Genomic DNA, 15,457 nt, shown 5'->3' on the forward strand with positions numbered 1-15,457 from the left:
AAAACAGACCTGATTAGTTTCACGGTTTTGTGTTCGTAAGATACAAACTGACCAAACAAAGTAAGAGAAATACCTATTTCTAGACAGGAAATGATCTCAAGGGTTTTCACACAGAGAAAAATAAAAATCCATAGCAATAACCTGATGGTAGAGGCAAAAATGTGTTTCACCGGGCATTGAGAGATGAAAAGACAATATATTTGCCCTCAAAAATGATACAATTTGTCAGAAATTAGCTTAAAAAATACATATTATTCTGTTTTAATTCACCCGCATTTACCTGGTGCATGTACAAGTTGAGGGCATTATAGTAATCCATCCGGTTCCCCTTAAACTTGAGTTGGTCGTAAAGGACATAGTTCATGGCATCCAGCACCTGGCTCTGGAGTTCTATCTCCATTATCATGGAGGATTCACCTGAAACACAGAGATCTACTCTGAGGACACAAGCACTCCCCACGTTGTGACCAGTGTCCCAAACCCGTACCAGTCTCCCAAAAGGACCCAGCAGGTGCCGCCAGGCCAGGGTGGAGAAACGAATATGAACTTAACAGTCTTTCACATTTCCAGGTGAACATGGTGGTGTCATTAACTGCTTTTCTGGTGGCGTAATAGAAACATCCTGCAGAGTTTCTCAAATCCACAAATCCTCTGCAAGGTTTTCTTTTGCAAATACAGTTGGATCCAAAGCAATTCCACACCTGCCTTGAAGGCCAAGCTGGGGTGTCGACTGTTGATGCCCCGGAGGGTTTTGCAAACAAGCTCCACGATGCTGTCAATCTGGGCCTGGATATCTTTGAGGCTGATGTCAGAGAGAGGATTGCAGTACTGGTCAATATATACAGCACCTGCAAACGACCAGGAATTACTGAGTAAGGTCCTATTTTTACCCTTTTCCTCTCAGTTGCTCATTTAGCTCAGACACCTGGGGCCATAGTTCTTTGCACTATCCTAGCAGATAAGCTTTGTTCGTGGATGACAGACCTTGCTGCTAATACATGGAGAAGGAGCCACATTCTCAAAACAAAGGAGTTTAAACACTTTACTTATTTTTAAAAAATAAACCAAATCCTCTCTCAAAGGTTATGGACTCAAAAAAGGGCATGATACACAACATCTTTCCATATTCTATTACAAAGATAAATAAATGCTATAAAGGAGCTCCTTCCAGTAACTCTGAAAACATAATGGCATAAGATATCCCTTTACTTTAAAAAAAAGTTGAAAGCCCTCAATGAGGGATTTCTACAAACTGTACCCCTCAAAGGTGAAACAGTAAATGACCTTCAGAGAGAACTGTACTTTCAAATTAGAGAAACAGTAACACTCAGGGAACCTGCAGCTAAAGACTTGCACAAAGTACACTGGAGACCCTGTCTCTGGAATCCAGCTCGGCTCTTTACTGCCTGAGGCCATTTTCTAACCAGATGCCAAAGGGCTAACTTGATCATTGGGTTTTAAGACATTTTCACTTGAGAAGCTGCAGTTATCACTTGTTTTTGGAGTCATTTTAAATTCAAGAGGTCAGGTTCTTGACCCCCTACTCACACTGCAAGGAGCTGCAAGCAGGCATCAAGAGACTCGGACCCTAGTCCCAGTTTTGCCCCTTAGCTAGGGATTGGTTCCTGGGCTTTCTTGGGATGGTTTTCCTCACCTGTTGGCTGAAGTCCATTCCAACCTAATGCTATGATTCCTAGACTCTATTAATGCTATCAGATTATTCTTGTTAGTCACCAAGGATCAAAACCCTGGAGCTGACTTCCACCTGCTCAACTACTTGCTCAAAAACCTTCAATGGCTACCCAGTGCCTATAGCACTGATTTGGAGGAATTACTTTATGTTTGGAAGATGAAAAAGAAAGTCATCATCTTCCTAAGTAAGCTACAGAAAACAAAGCCTGTCAAATTATGTGGAATAAACAGAAGATGGGGGACTCTCCACTCCAGGATGCACAGAAGATTCCAGGGTGGTGAGGATGTTTGAGTTTAATCAATGCAAAGAGATTTTTCACTTCCTTCTAGATGATGAGACTTTTACACAAGAATCTGCATTAGGCACTGTGGAGTATGCAGTGATTGTAATAATGTAAGGTCAAGAGACACAAGAAACTTAACGATCAGTTGGAGAACAAAATGCACACACCTGGACAGACACTACATCGTGGTTTACTAGTCAACGCTACTGCACGTATGGCTTCTGAGGCGGGTAAAATCTGCAAGTGCTGCAGGAGTCGGCAGAAACTCAATGGAAGTTAAATTTGAACTGAATTTCCGCGGGCGCGCAGGATTTAAGAGGTAATTCTAAGAAAAACGGGTAACACTAACGAAGATACGAAGCCAGGGGGGAAGACAATGACCTGGCTGAAGCAAAGGGGGGTGTTTTGAGAGTAACAGGCAAAGGTCTGGGCTTCGGGGAGGTCCAGATTATGGCAGGCACTGAAAAGCAGGCAGTTAATTAAAAAAAAAAAAAAAAAAGGAAATCAGCCAGCCACACGGGAGTGGTGAAAAGGCCAAGTTTCAGACTGGACTGGCGCTAGGTGTCAGCGGCCTTGAGGCTCAGGAAAGCAAGTGCCACCTAGAAAGCGGCTGCCGGGAGAGGTGGTGACAATCGGCACAACCACACGAATAGAACGGGGACACAACCATGCCAACACTGGAAAGAAAGAAAATGGATGAACTGGTAAGTCACAGGGAGCAGGGAATGAAAGTGAATGAACAGTCGTATCTGCACTTCATAACCATAATTTATGGCAGTGCTTATGCAATATGCTAGGAATTTAAATTAGTTAAAAAAAATGAAGTCACATTTTGTTCTTGTCTGACTTAGCAGGAACAAAGTTATTCCCTTCATCGTGTCTGTCCACTCGACTTCTTTCTCCTCACTTCTCATTATGGACAAGCAGACTCACTGATGCACAAGAATACTTCGTCCTCATTAAACTCCAACCAGGGAGGTGAAGGGATTTGCTTGAGGTCACACGGAGACAAAACTGGACAAATTTATTTCTGATTTGGACACGATGCTTCAAAGCTTAGACAAAGGGAATTTAACCTCATTAGCTAAATTACCAGCCTCATGCTTTGAACTGACGGTGCATCTTGAGAAAACACTGTCTCTTCAGCTGACAGCCAAACACTCCAGCAAAATCTTAGCTTCAAGTTTAGCAGTTTTGCCTGTCTAACCTCCACAAGCCCATGCAGCACAGTTCACTTTTCCGCTGTGCCACCCTCAGGGACGGTCTCCACTACCGTTCTGAGTGACAGCTTAGCTGCCTATCGGAAGATCACTGTCAGAGCCTCACCTTCAAGATACGATTCATAGTCATCAGGCTGCTGAAGAAATGCCTTCAAGTTATTTAAAATTTTCTGTTGGCGTAGGTAGTAGAGAATTTTTTTAGCATAGTATTTCCAGGTCAAAGCTTTTCTGGAAAACAAACAGACAAGTCAATGAGAATCAAGATACTAAAGCCTTCGATTACCTTATTTTTTACTTCACACTAATCACAGGATGTAAAAAGCCTACTTAATAAGAAAAATATAACTGGTTCGTGATCACATAGCACTTGTTATCATGGAACAGATAGCACAATTTACGACTTTGCCTTTGTAACTAACACTAGATCATTCGTGCTGAAATCCAAGAAAACACTGACCTGTTTGGCTTCAGATTTACTAAAAGGAAATCCAAGAGAAAGCTGAAAAGCTGGGGCAACTGGCTGAAGCTCAGAAACCAGGGGTGAGGTGTCTATAATCCGCTGGCCCCTGGGGACCTGCCTTAGGAAATTCAGGCCTTGGGCTAATGCTTTCTCTTCCTACGCTCACTCCATGGTGATCTCATCCCATCTCACGGCTTCAAATATTATCTCCACTGACATCCCTCAGTTTATTTTCCAGTACACATTTCTCCTCTAAACTCCAGACCTGTATATCCCACTGCTCCTCCACAACCCCACCTGGTTATCTGGCGAACTCCTTACCCATGCTTCCCCTCCCAGTTATCCCCCTCTCAGGTAAAGGCAACTCTGCCATTGCAATTAGGCCGAAAACCTTGGAGTTCTCCTGGCCTCCTTGCTTGCTTGCTCTGAGGCCACATTCAACCCATCCACCTGTGCTATTCGTTCTATCTCAAAGTCTACCAGACATGTGAACACTTCCCACTCACTCATCTAAGTCCCCGTCATCTTTCGTCTGTATTGTACCAGTCCCCAAACTGAGCCCCCAGCTTCAAACCTGCCCCTCTACAGTCTCCCCTCCACACAGCAGCCTGAGTGCTTCAGTTAGCTAAGTCACAGCACAAAAACCCTCTGCCCCAAATTCTCCACGGGTTTTCCACCTTGCTCAAAGTAAAAGCCCAAGGCCTAACGATGACCTAAGAGATCCTTTAAACTCTCCCATTACCCCTCTGACCTCAATTCCTGCTCTTCCCTGCCTCCACCAGGCCTCTGTTCACACTGGCTTCCCTGCTGTTCCTTCATCACGCCTGGTGGTGCTCACCTTGGGCCTCAGCACTCTCAGCTCCTTGACTGGAACATTCCTTTCCTGGAGATCTGCAATCTGCGCCCTCGCCTCCTTTAGGGTTTTCATTCACATGTCATCTTGAGTATGGCCTTCTCCCCTCACCCCCAAATACCCCTCCCTGATTAGTATTTGTTTACAGCAATTCACATCTTCTAATGTAATAAATCATCTTACTTGGTTAGTAACTATCTCCCCCATTACAATGTAAGCATTTTTGTGTTGTTAACTAGTGTATTCTCAGTGCCTGGGATAGTGTCTGGCACACAGGAGATGCTCAATAAATACCTGCTAAGTGAATGAAATGCTTCACCAGATATTCCAAATGTACACAGGGATCATGGGAAATAGGAGGGACACTGATTAGTTTATCTGTGTGGTTTCAGAAATAAACAACTCTCTGGGGTGCCTGGGTGGCTCAGTCTGTGAAGCGACTGCCTTCAGCTCGGGTCATGATCTCCAAGTCCTGGGACTGAGACCCACATTGGGCTCCCTGCTCAGTGGGGAGCCTGCTTCTCCCTCTCCGTCTCTGCCTCCCCCACCCTGCTTGTGCTTTCTCTCTGGCTCGTTCTCAAAAAAATAAATGAAATCTTAAAAAGAAAAAAAAAAAAGGACTCTCGCTCTTCAGTTAGTAAATGAAAATCGGCAGAGCTAGATTCTACCAGTCTTTTAACCTTTGAGCTGTAAAGTATGTCAATCTAGAAAACTGCATGAAACAAATAAGCAGCTTCATGAATTAAGCTTAATGCACGACTATAAGACAAACATCCTCGTACCTACCAATCAGGTGGAGAAACTACTTCACAGACACCCCAGAGCCCTCCAGGGCCCTCTCTCTCCCATCTACAGCCATCACAACCCACACCTCCATGCTCATCACTGCCTCACCAAATGTACATCCCCGAACACTCTAGTGTAGCCCATTTTGAGGTCATTCAAGTCTCTTAACACACAGGCTCCCCCTCCATCTTTCCTTTCCCTTGCACTTTATTTGTTGAAGAAACCTGGTTGTGTGACCTGCAGTTTCCCACAGTCTGGAATTTGTTGATTGCATCCACAAGGTATGGTTTCACATGTTCTTCTGTCTTCTGAATTTCCTGTAAATTGGATGTAGACCCTTGATCAGATTCAGATTCCATTTATTTGGCAAGACTACTTCACAGGTGGTAGGGAAGTCCTTCCATCAGGAGGCAATCATGCCTTGGCTGTCCCTTTCGGTGATGTTAGCAGCCACTGCTCCTCAATGCCCAGGTCCATTAATTCATTAGAGGTTGCAAAGTGGTAATATTCTAATTCCACCATCCTTTCTTCATTTATTAGCTGGAGCATTTCTATAAGGAATAATTTCCCCTCATCCACTATTTGATTCCCCCAACGGCACAATATATAGGAAAGGCAGGACAAATGCTTGTGTCTTTCCTTTTGTTTTTCAAAATAACAATAATTTGAATTCTTATCCTCCAAGGGTGAACAATCAGTTGTTCCTGAGTATTATGATGAACAGAGCTACCCACGGTTGGCGTGTTTCAACCCATCCCAGTGATTATCCACACTGCTGCTCAAATCACATCTCTGGCCAATGGAAGCCTCTCCATGTTGGCTCCTGAACACTCACAACATGAAATATTGGTACTTCTCCTGCTATCTGGTTCCAGACTTCCAAGATGCTCCAGGACTTATCTTTTTACAATTCCCGTATCAGACCTAGAATCAGCCCTTTCCCCACAATCATGGCTTCTTTTGATGGGAAAGGGTATATCAAGACCACCATCTGGGTACTAGGGATCATCATTTCTACTAGATTGGTTATTGTTTCTAGACCTTTTCAACGGACAGAAATACTAAGCCTAGTGTATCTATGTGTATATCCACACACACCCCCTACATATTTTTAAATATAACTCAGGAATTCACACTGACACTTGTAAATCAAATTCAGAACTAAACAGTTTTTACCATCTTCTATTTTGTATCTCTAACTTTTCTTCTTCCGAGAATACCCCACTTCTCTAGAATACCAGAGATGAATTAGAGTATCACCTAGGTACTCGTTTGCTTTATTCCACATCTTAGAAACACACAAATGCCCAGCCTCAGAATAACAAGACCAATATTTTCATCACCTTGATGAGTACTGAAAACAGCTAAATATTTGTTTCCATTCTCCCCTATTCTCTGCTCATTTCTTTAAACAACTGTACTAGATCTATGTTGAAAAGGCTTATGGCCATTACATACAATACTTTTTACCCTATTAACTGTCACTTGGATTTAATTCTACAAGTAAATACGTATTTAATGCTCACCATTAGTCCTGTGTCAGTGTCTCTCTGGTTGTTTTGGTTGTTTGAAGCTCATTTTCTAGCACATTTCTCACGAAGGGCTCAAAAGTCCCGGAGTCTTCGCAAGTTGGTAAGTTTGTCTGCAGCCTTTATACTTGGAAGTCAGTTTGGCTGGATATAGAAATCCTTGGCTGACATTTCTGATCCTTGAGCATCTTAAATATATTACTCTTTTTCCCTCTGACATAGAGCAATTGTTGAAAAGTCTGACGATATTCTGATTCTCTTAACCTTATAAGTGACTTCATCTTTTTTGGTTGGATGCCCAAAAGACTTTTCTGTCTTTAAAATCCAGTAGGTTTACTGAAATATGTCTCAGTGATGGTCACTCTGGGTCATTTTCTCAGGTACAGCATATGCCATTTTTAATATCTTGTTTCAAATCTTTATTGTAGATGTACTTTTTTTAAAGATCACACAGAACACCATAAATGCAATCTGTTTTCAAATATCCAGAGATTGGTGCTTCAGCATTTATGGAAAACTATCCTTCCTTCCTATGCTTTCCATATTTGCACAATAAGCATTTGCCAGGAATGAATACAAACAGGGTCCTTCAAGAACACCAGCATCCCAAAATATTTACAAATATAAGTATTCCCTCTCATTTAAAAATAACCCTGTCTTAGGCTCAATATGTGTGTCAGGCCAAGAGGTGACATATCTGTGACACTCATTTTTAAAAAGATTATAACTATGCTTTTTTTTAACTGGCTGGGCATATTTAGTCATGTTTGCCAATCTAAGTAAAAAAAAAATCAGTATTTCGTTGTTATGTAACATTTCTTTGCAGAGTGAATTTAAAGATCTACAGGATTCTCAGCCCTTTGGATCTGCTCCTCTGTGAATGTCCTCCTCTTTTGCATCTTTTTCAATTTCTTCTTAGGAATTTTAAGAATTCTATTGATGTTCTTTATAGTTTCTTTGGTCAAAAGGAAGTTTATTTTTTATTGCAAAACTCTGTCTATATTCTTGTATTGCTTTGGTCTCATTAATCTTAGTTAAGTAGGTCTCCCTAGATTAGACACAAAGTCTGCTATTTTATTAATGGATTTTCATTGTGATAATTTTAAAATTTAGGTTATTTAATCTTTTGGAACTTAATTTTTGTACATCATGTCAGTTTTACTTTCTTCCAGATGAACATTCAGCTATTTCCAATAACAACCATTAAATAGGCCACCTTTTTCCCTCTGACTTTACATATATTAAATTATCTTTTATGCTGGGACACGTTTCTGAATTATTCTTTGTCACTGATGTAGTTCTCAACTCCTATTTAAACACTGTTTCAGTTACAGCTAGCTTCATCTATGTCCTATTACCTAGTGATGCAAGTTTTACAATGTGATCATTTAAAAATTGTTTTTTTTCTGGCTCATCTAGTGAATTTATTCTTCTTGACATATTTTTTGACAGTATTATCCAATTAAAGCAAAAAACTCCTGTCCCAAAACTCTTTTTGGATCCTAATTGGAATGGCACTAGGGTTATGTGTTAATTTTAGAAGAATGACATTTTTGTAATAGTAAGTCTCCCCAGTCAAGGACATGCTATCTTTTATGTTTTTCGATAACATTCTATAGTCTGACCTCAGACACTCATTCCCAGGAACCTATTACTTAGAAATGAGACCACAAAAAACATCACCCTCCACAATAACATAAGATGGAGAAGAAAGTGGTTGCTCATCAACAGTGGGATAGTTAAATAAATTACAGTATGTACTGTAAAACAGTATACAGCCATTAATAAAATGAATTTGACTTTTTATCAGTTGATTAGATTTCCACAAGGTAATGCTAAATGAAAAAAAAAGATTAAAAAAAAGCACCTATTTTATGATCACAATTCTGTGAAATAAATGATCTCCCTCCATCCCCATATATATCGATGTGTATCAGCACGTTAGAACATAGGCTAAGCTGTCTTCATTAATTACAGGGGTGGGGCAGGGAAAGCCAATGCAAATGGAGGGAGTGGGGAGAGCATAAGCAAAAAAGTCTGCACTCAACATCAAATCAAAACTAAAACAACCAATAAACTTAGTATATATGACATTATGTTTAGTATTTGAAAGTATACTCACACATATGTAAAAAAGACAGGTCAGCTTTTATTTTTAAGGCTGCACAATACTATTAGATCATACTTCAATTCATTTATAGATAAACCAAAATAGAAACAGAAAAATGACCTCTGCATCTGAACTCATCCAAGGCCTAGAACAGTGGCACATCTTACCTCTCCCCTACAGTTGTTCCTGATAGATAGTTCTCTCTCCTAAACCTCTTTAAAAACAAGAAAAATATCCTATGCCTTGTTCGTGAACTATCGCACAATAAGCTCTAAGGAAGATGCTAAGCTAGCCTTCTTATCTTCTATTACTAATAGTTTCCAGAACTTTTAGGGCAGAAAATCTTTTTCATAGGTATGTTAAACTGGAAGCCAAGTCATCTTTTAGGTAAACTGGAAATTAACTTTCACAGCAGAACATATGAGGCATAAAAATTTTTAAACAACAAACAAGAGACGATGGATTCTTCTTGATCAGGAGAGATAAAGGAAAGGTTCAATCAGATACCAATAATGTTCAAGGCCAAAGTAAGATCATTTCTTAACAAAATTCAGAAATCATAAGAAAATCCTCCATTAAATTAAAACATGCCTAAGAAATTAAGAAAAAAATTCAATCCATAACAGACAAATTTGGTGATGGTAGGTGGAAAGGTCATAAAGGAAGGGTAGTTTATATTACTAAATTACGTAACAGATACGAGTGCCGAGCACAGTGTTTGACCCATACCAGGAATAAATACTAATTCTCTTTTCCTTCCAAAAGGATTTTTGCAAGGTTTCTTTAAATATCCATTGTCTCAGGGTATTTACATTAATTACTTACACAGAATTTTTCAAAAATATAACGATGGCGGGCGCCTGGGTGGCTCAGTTGGTTAAGCAACTGCCTTCGGCTCAGGTCATGATCCTGGAGTCCCTGGATCGAGTCCCGCATCGGGCTCCCTGCTCGGCGGGGAGCCTGCTTCTGCCTCTGACCCTCCCCCCTCTCATGTGCTCTCTCTCTCTCATTCTGTCTCAAATAAATAAATAAAATCTTTAAAAATATATATATATATAACGATGGCAAGACATGAAATATTTGGAAAACATATCCCAGGGCTGAGCCCCATACAAATTATAGCAGTTAATTCTGGGCATTATTAGAATGAACAAAAAACAATCCCTGCTAAAACGTATGACTTACCTTCCTTCCATATTTAGGATACACACCAATTCATCCTCAAAAAATATCTCTGGTCCCTCAAGATTCTCAATGTCACTAAAACCGTTACAAGGGACCTATGAAGAAGACATATACAAACAGGCCTCAATAACAGGCAATAATCTGTCACTCTCACACACAAATCTGAGTTGCAAACAATGATGCTCATGTGCATGGAAGTGGTAACAGCTGTCCTACACTATCCTGCAGCACCCACCATGGGTGGAAAGTAACATGTGGAGTAACAATAATTTGTTCAGATCTTACAGCCCCGGTTGTAAATTAATTATATTTTCATAGTCTGGAATTTCTGAAATTACTCAGAGTTCTAATGTGAAGAAAAATAGCTCTGAAACAAGGATTAGAAATACAAAATATCGTAATTTACAACAGTGATTTCACGCAATTTATGCTGTACTCAAGTAGGAGCAGAGGACCAGAGAGAAGCCTAGTACTTTGGGCAACTCACTTAACCCGCTGGGCCTATTTTCTCCTCTGTAAATTGAGGTGGTGGTACCAATAAGCTTTAAAATTCTATTACTTCTCCCATTTTGTTTTGAAAGTAGTTAGGAAATTTCATGTCAACCTGTGTGCATGCAGAGAACACACGAATATAAGGGTCCTGAGCCAAAGTAATCATCCGCCCACAGATCAATCTTAAGTCTATTCCTGCTATATTCAAAGTCCTTGACATACTTCTAATTAGGCAGTGGTACAGGGAAAGAGGGAGCTAAGGAAAAAATACAGTAATTCATCATTATTAGACAAACACACAGGCTGTTAAAATGCACACAAAACCAGCTGGACTAGAAACAGGATGCAAATTAGTAGCCCATGACCAAGTGCATCAAATACATCTAGCACCCAAATATATGTGTGTGCAATCACATTTGTATCAGTTTTAAAATTTGATATGAATGCTTTTGGCCAGGGCATGGCTTATCCAGAACAGAACATAAATTCTGTCCATCTTAGTATCAACAAAAATTTATTTATAGAAATGAATTACACTAGGGGCTCCTCAGTCAGTTAAGCGTCCCACTCTTGATTTCGGCTCAGGTCATGATCTCAGGGTCCTGAGATCAAGACCCACGTCCGGCTCTGCGCTTAGTCTGGAATTAGCTTGTGTCATCCCTGCTCCCGCCAACTGCCTGCTTGCTCTCACTCTGGCTCCTGCTCTCTCTTTCTCTCTCAAATAAATAAATAAAATCTGAAAGAAAAAAAGAAAGAAAGAGAGAGAGAAAGAAAGAAAGAGAAAGACAGACAGACTGGAAGAAATGAATTACATGGGGTATATCTAGTTTTACTCCCCACAGGGGAGTAAGTTCAAATTTGTCCAAAGTTCAAATTTTCCCTTTCAAAACTTGAAAAGTCTTGAAAACAATTCACATGTATGAACTCCATTTAGTAATATTAATTAAAATTAGAAAATAGGAATTAATCAGGGTGCCTCCTCGCTAGCCCAGTCAGGAGAGCATACAACTCTTGATCTTATGGTTGTAAGTTCAAGCCCCACATTGAGTGTAGAAATTACTTAAAAATAAAATCTTGGGGTGCCTGGGTGGCTCAGTCGTTAAGCGTCTGCCTTCGGCTCAGGTTATGATCCTGGGGTCCGGGGATCAAGCCCCTCATCAGGCACCCTGCTCCAAGGAAGCCTGCTTCTCCCTCTCTCACTCCTTGTTTGTGTTCCCTCTCTCGCTGCCTCTGTCAAATAAATAAAATCTAAAAAAAAAAAAAAAAAAAAAATCTTAAAAAAGAAAGGAAGAAAGTAAGAAAAGAGGAATTAATCTTCAGTAAACCAGGACAGTAAAATAAATCAGAGGCACCTGGCTGGCTCACTCAGCAGAGCATGCGACTCTTGATCTCACAGGGTCCTAAGTTCAGGCTCCACACTGGGCATATAGTTTACTTAAAACAAACAAAAAACCCCAAACCCAATCAGACTGGCTCTATTTCTAGGCCGTCAATCAGAAGTAAATTTAAGGGGTGCCTAGGTGGCTCAGTTGGTTAAGCATCTGCCTTTGGCTCAGGTCATGATTTCAGGGTCCTGGAATTGAGCCCCGCATTGCATCGGGCTCCCTGCTCAGTAGGGAGCCTGCTTCTCCCTCTCCCTCTGCCATTCACTCGCTTGTGCTCTCTGGCTCTATCTCTCTGTCAAATAAATAAATAGTATCTTAAAAAAAAAAAGAAAAATTTAAAATATCAGTGTGAACTACTTCCCGGAATTACAAAAAGTTAAGAATCATGACCTAATATAGAAACTTTTGAGACGCTTTGTGGGAAAACAAAACAACTACAAAAACCCATGCATTTCAGCAACATTAAAAAAAAAAAAACAAACTTTTCAGGGATAATGAATGCAAGATAATTTAACTGAGGTAGTAATACTTCTGATTTACAGATAGCTTCCAATCCTCTGTTACCTTAAGAAACAATGCTATTCACTAGTGGTTAGTTAGAACTTGCAAAGCCAGAGAAGAAAAACCATATTAATTTTGTCAACCCTTCTGGGAAAGCAACTGGGCAAACGAAATCTGTAGTGTTCGATCACTGATGATCCCCTACCTCAAGCGGGGGCTGTGAAAAATATGTTTAGCCTCCTCCAGGAAAAATAATGCTGATCTGGATTCCCTCTACATTGTGCTGCGGGTCCCTCCCTCCCTCTCCACCCCCATCCTCTCTCTGGCTTTAGAAAAGTAAAGCTGGCAGGGACAAATGGCTTCGTGTCGTTGGATGGGAGGAAAAGGACACAATGACTCTTGCGGCCATCTAAGTGAGTCAGGGATTGTGAGAGAACTGAAAAAGGAGTATCAGAAAGCTGGATGAGCTAATGCCTACAGACCCAGACACACACCACTAGCAGGCAAAAGCGGGGAGCTACATCAACGGATCCTTACGTGCTCTGAAAAGAACCTCTTTGAGAATGAGGCTACAATCTTCCGGGCTTCTAACCCAGCTTTTTGCCGAACTTTATACTCCTCCAACCAATTGACGTAGTCGGTGGGGCTGTAGTGTTTCATAAGGGAAGGCCACCTACAAGGAGAGAAACACCCTCTCAGCTTAACGGAGACTCAAAGGCAGACACACGAACCAAAGACAGCCTTGAGAAACAGGGAAAGCAGTTAGTGGCACCAGGGGCCCTGGCGGTGACCCTAGCTCAAATCTCCACCCGGCACGCAGCTCGCGGCGTGACCTTGGCGTAGCAGTAGGAATGCTCCGTCTCCCCTCCCCATCTATAAAATGGGGACAGTTGCAACAACAATAATAGTGACGACAAGGGCTGCTAACATTGATCGCGCGCCTCCCAAGGGCCGGGCCCTGTGTAAATAAATGCTCCTTACACATCATCTCATTTAATAACCGCAGTAAAAGGTAGGTCTGATTATCACCGTGTAAACTCGATGAATGAGGCGCAAAAGAAAGGGAAGTCGCTACCCCCCCCCAAGGTCATACGGCAAGTGTGCCACGGCCAGATTCATCCGGGGTCCCACACCGAAATCTGTGCTCTCCGCCCGCAACCGGGCAATGCTGCGTCCGCTTCCTCCGAGGGCTGTTAGGATCACTGCATCGCCGGATCCATGTAAACATTTTAGCTCGGAGTCGGGCACAAAGAAGCGCGCAGGATGGATCAGCAGCGATCCTACCGTCGTCACCCTCTATGGGGGGCCCCCGGCTGCCGGGCGCTTCCCGATGCGCAATTTGGGCAGCGGCGGGTCCGCGCGGCGTGGACCCCAGGGGCCCGGGGAGCCGGCGGCCTGGAGGCCTTTGTCTGTCGGTCCGCGGGCAGGGGTCCGGGGGTGGCCTCCGGGGAGAGGGTCCGCGCGCGGGCAGGGAGGCGGCGGCGTGGGCCGGCCAGGCCCGGGCCCGGGGGGCGCGGGGCGGGGGCGCGGGCGGCGGGGCGGCGGGCTCACCTCACCCGGAACTGCTCCTTCCACACCTTCCCGCTACTCTGGCACAGCTCGCGCAGCCGCCGGCAGGTGCTGGAGACGCGGCCGATGTCGGCGGCCGTCAGCGAGCCGCTGCACAGGATGTACTCCAGCACCTCGCCGGGCAGGTTGACGAGGCAGCTGAGGCCCGCCGCCTCGGGCGCGGCCTCCTCCGCCAGCGCCGGCACCACCTCCATCGCGCTGTCGACCGCTGCCGCCGCCATCTTGTCCGCGTACCTGGGCCCGCCGCGCGCGCGCGCCAGGGCGCCCCGCTTCGCCCCGCCCACTCGCCTTGAGGGGCGGGCGCACGGATCGCCCCGCCCGCGCTCTTGGCCACACCCCCTCGGCCCGGGCTGAGGCCGGCTGAGCGAAGCCGGTTCTTGCCAACTGCGCGGTGGGTCCGAGAGCGGCGAACCCGAGGTAATAGCAGCATCCAACTTTCTTGTGTGTCCGGAGCGCTTCCTGTGCATGAGCTCAGCGGTCCTTCCCAGTAACCCTATCACCTCTTATCTCCCCGAGTTACAGATGGGGAAACTGAGGATCGGGGAGCTAAACGGACTTGCTCACAATCCCGTGTACTAAAGAGCCTCTTGACTTCTGCTTGACTGCGCTCTAAATATTCTTGAGTTGGGGCTGTGCCAATCATTTTACATTTCTTTCTCCTCTATTAGAGCCCTCTATGATGGGTGCTGTAATTATACCCATTCTAGGAATACGGAAAGCAAGGCTCATAAAGGTGGGAGTCACTGGTTCAAAGTCACAGACACAAAAAGTGGTAGAGCCTGGCTTTGAACCCTTAAAGCAGGAATTACCATCCGGGTAATTCAGTGCCTACACCAATAATAATAATAATAATAATAATTATATTATTAATAAATATCAAATAAATATTATTATTTTTAACCCGGGGCCCTGTGCTGTGTGCCCTGGGGATACAGATGTGAGTGATATGGTGTCCTTGCCTCACAAGAGCTCTAAGTCCAGTTGGGGGGACACATAGGTATAGAACGATGGGTCTACTGTCAGTACATGGAGGCTCAATAAGGCCCCCACCCCAATTTGGAAATCAGAATGCCCTGAAAATATTGAAGTTGTAAAGTTAACTCTCAATGGATGGTGTTAAGCCATCCATGGCTCCCTATTGCCCTTAGAAATGAATCCGAAATCCCCAACATTGTTGCAAAGGGATAGTCCCCTGTTTACCTCTCCTTATCTATCTGAAGCCATTCTTTCCTTCACTAGTCACATCCCAGCCAGCCTGGTCTCTTTCCTTCCACTTCTGGCCTTCACAGGTATGCTGGTCCCACTGCCTGGAATATATTTTGTGTTAGAATGTCCTCCTTCTAGCTACTCCTCCTCTTCCTCCAGGCCTTAGTTTAACCTCTCCAGATGAC

At 43.2% G+C, this 15,457-nt stretch overlaps 1 protein-coding gene across 5 annotated transcripts in view; it reads right to left on the minus strand.

The window, feature by feature from the left end:
• The window catches only part of FBXO21 (F-box protein 21), a 47,216-nt gene extending 32,918 nt beyond the window's left edge, over positions 1-14,298 (minus strand). For 3 of the 5 annotated variants that reach the window (XR_004681423.1, XM_035017088.1, XM_035017089.1), the window contains exons 1-6: positions 14,049-14,298; positions 13,035-13,170; positions 10,120-10,214; positions 3,303-3,424; positions 702-848; positions 281-417 (exon numbers count right to left, since the gene is read on the minus strand). Coding sequence is in view for 4 of the 5 variants with exons in the window: in XM_035017088.1 (XP_034872979.1) it covers positions 281-417; positions 702-848; positions 3,303-3,424; positions 10,120-10,214; positions 13,035-13,170; positions 14,049-14,287 (876 nt within the window). In the remaining variant the exon portion in view is untranslated. Of the gene's footprint in view, positions 1-280; positions 418-701; positions 849-3,302; positions 3,425-5,532; positions 6,723-6,821; positions 7,352-10,119; positions 10,215-13,034; positions 13,171-14,048 lie in introns of those variants that run through there. The other 2 variants (XM_035017091.1, XM_035017090.1) reach the window with 2 other exon arrangements.
• Positions 14,299-15,457: the final 1,159 nt, after the last annotated feature.

The sequence above is a fragment of the Mirounga leonina genome, unplaced genomic scaffold (genome assembly GCF_011800145.1).
Source record: "Mirounga leonina isolate KUSES-001 unplaced genomic scaffold, KU_Mleo_1.0 Mir_171, whole genome shotgun sequence".
NCBI classification, from domain to species: Eukaryota; Metazoa; Chordata; class Mammalia; order Carnivora; family Phocidae; genus Mirounga; species Mirounga leonina.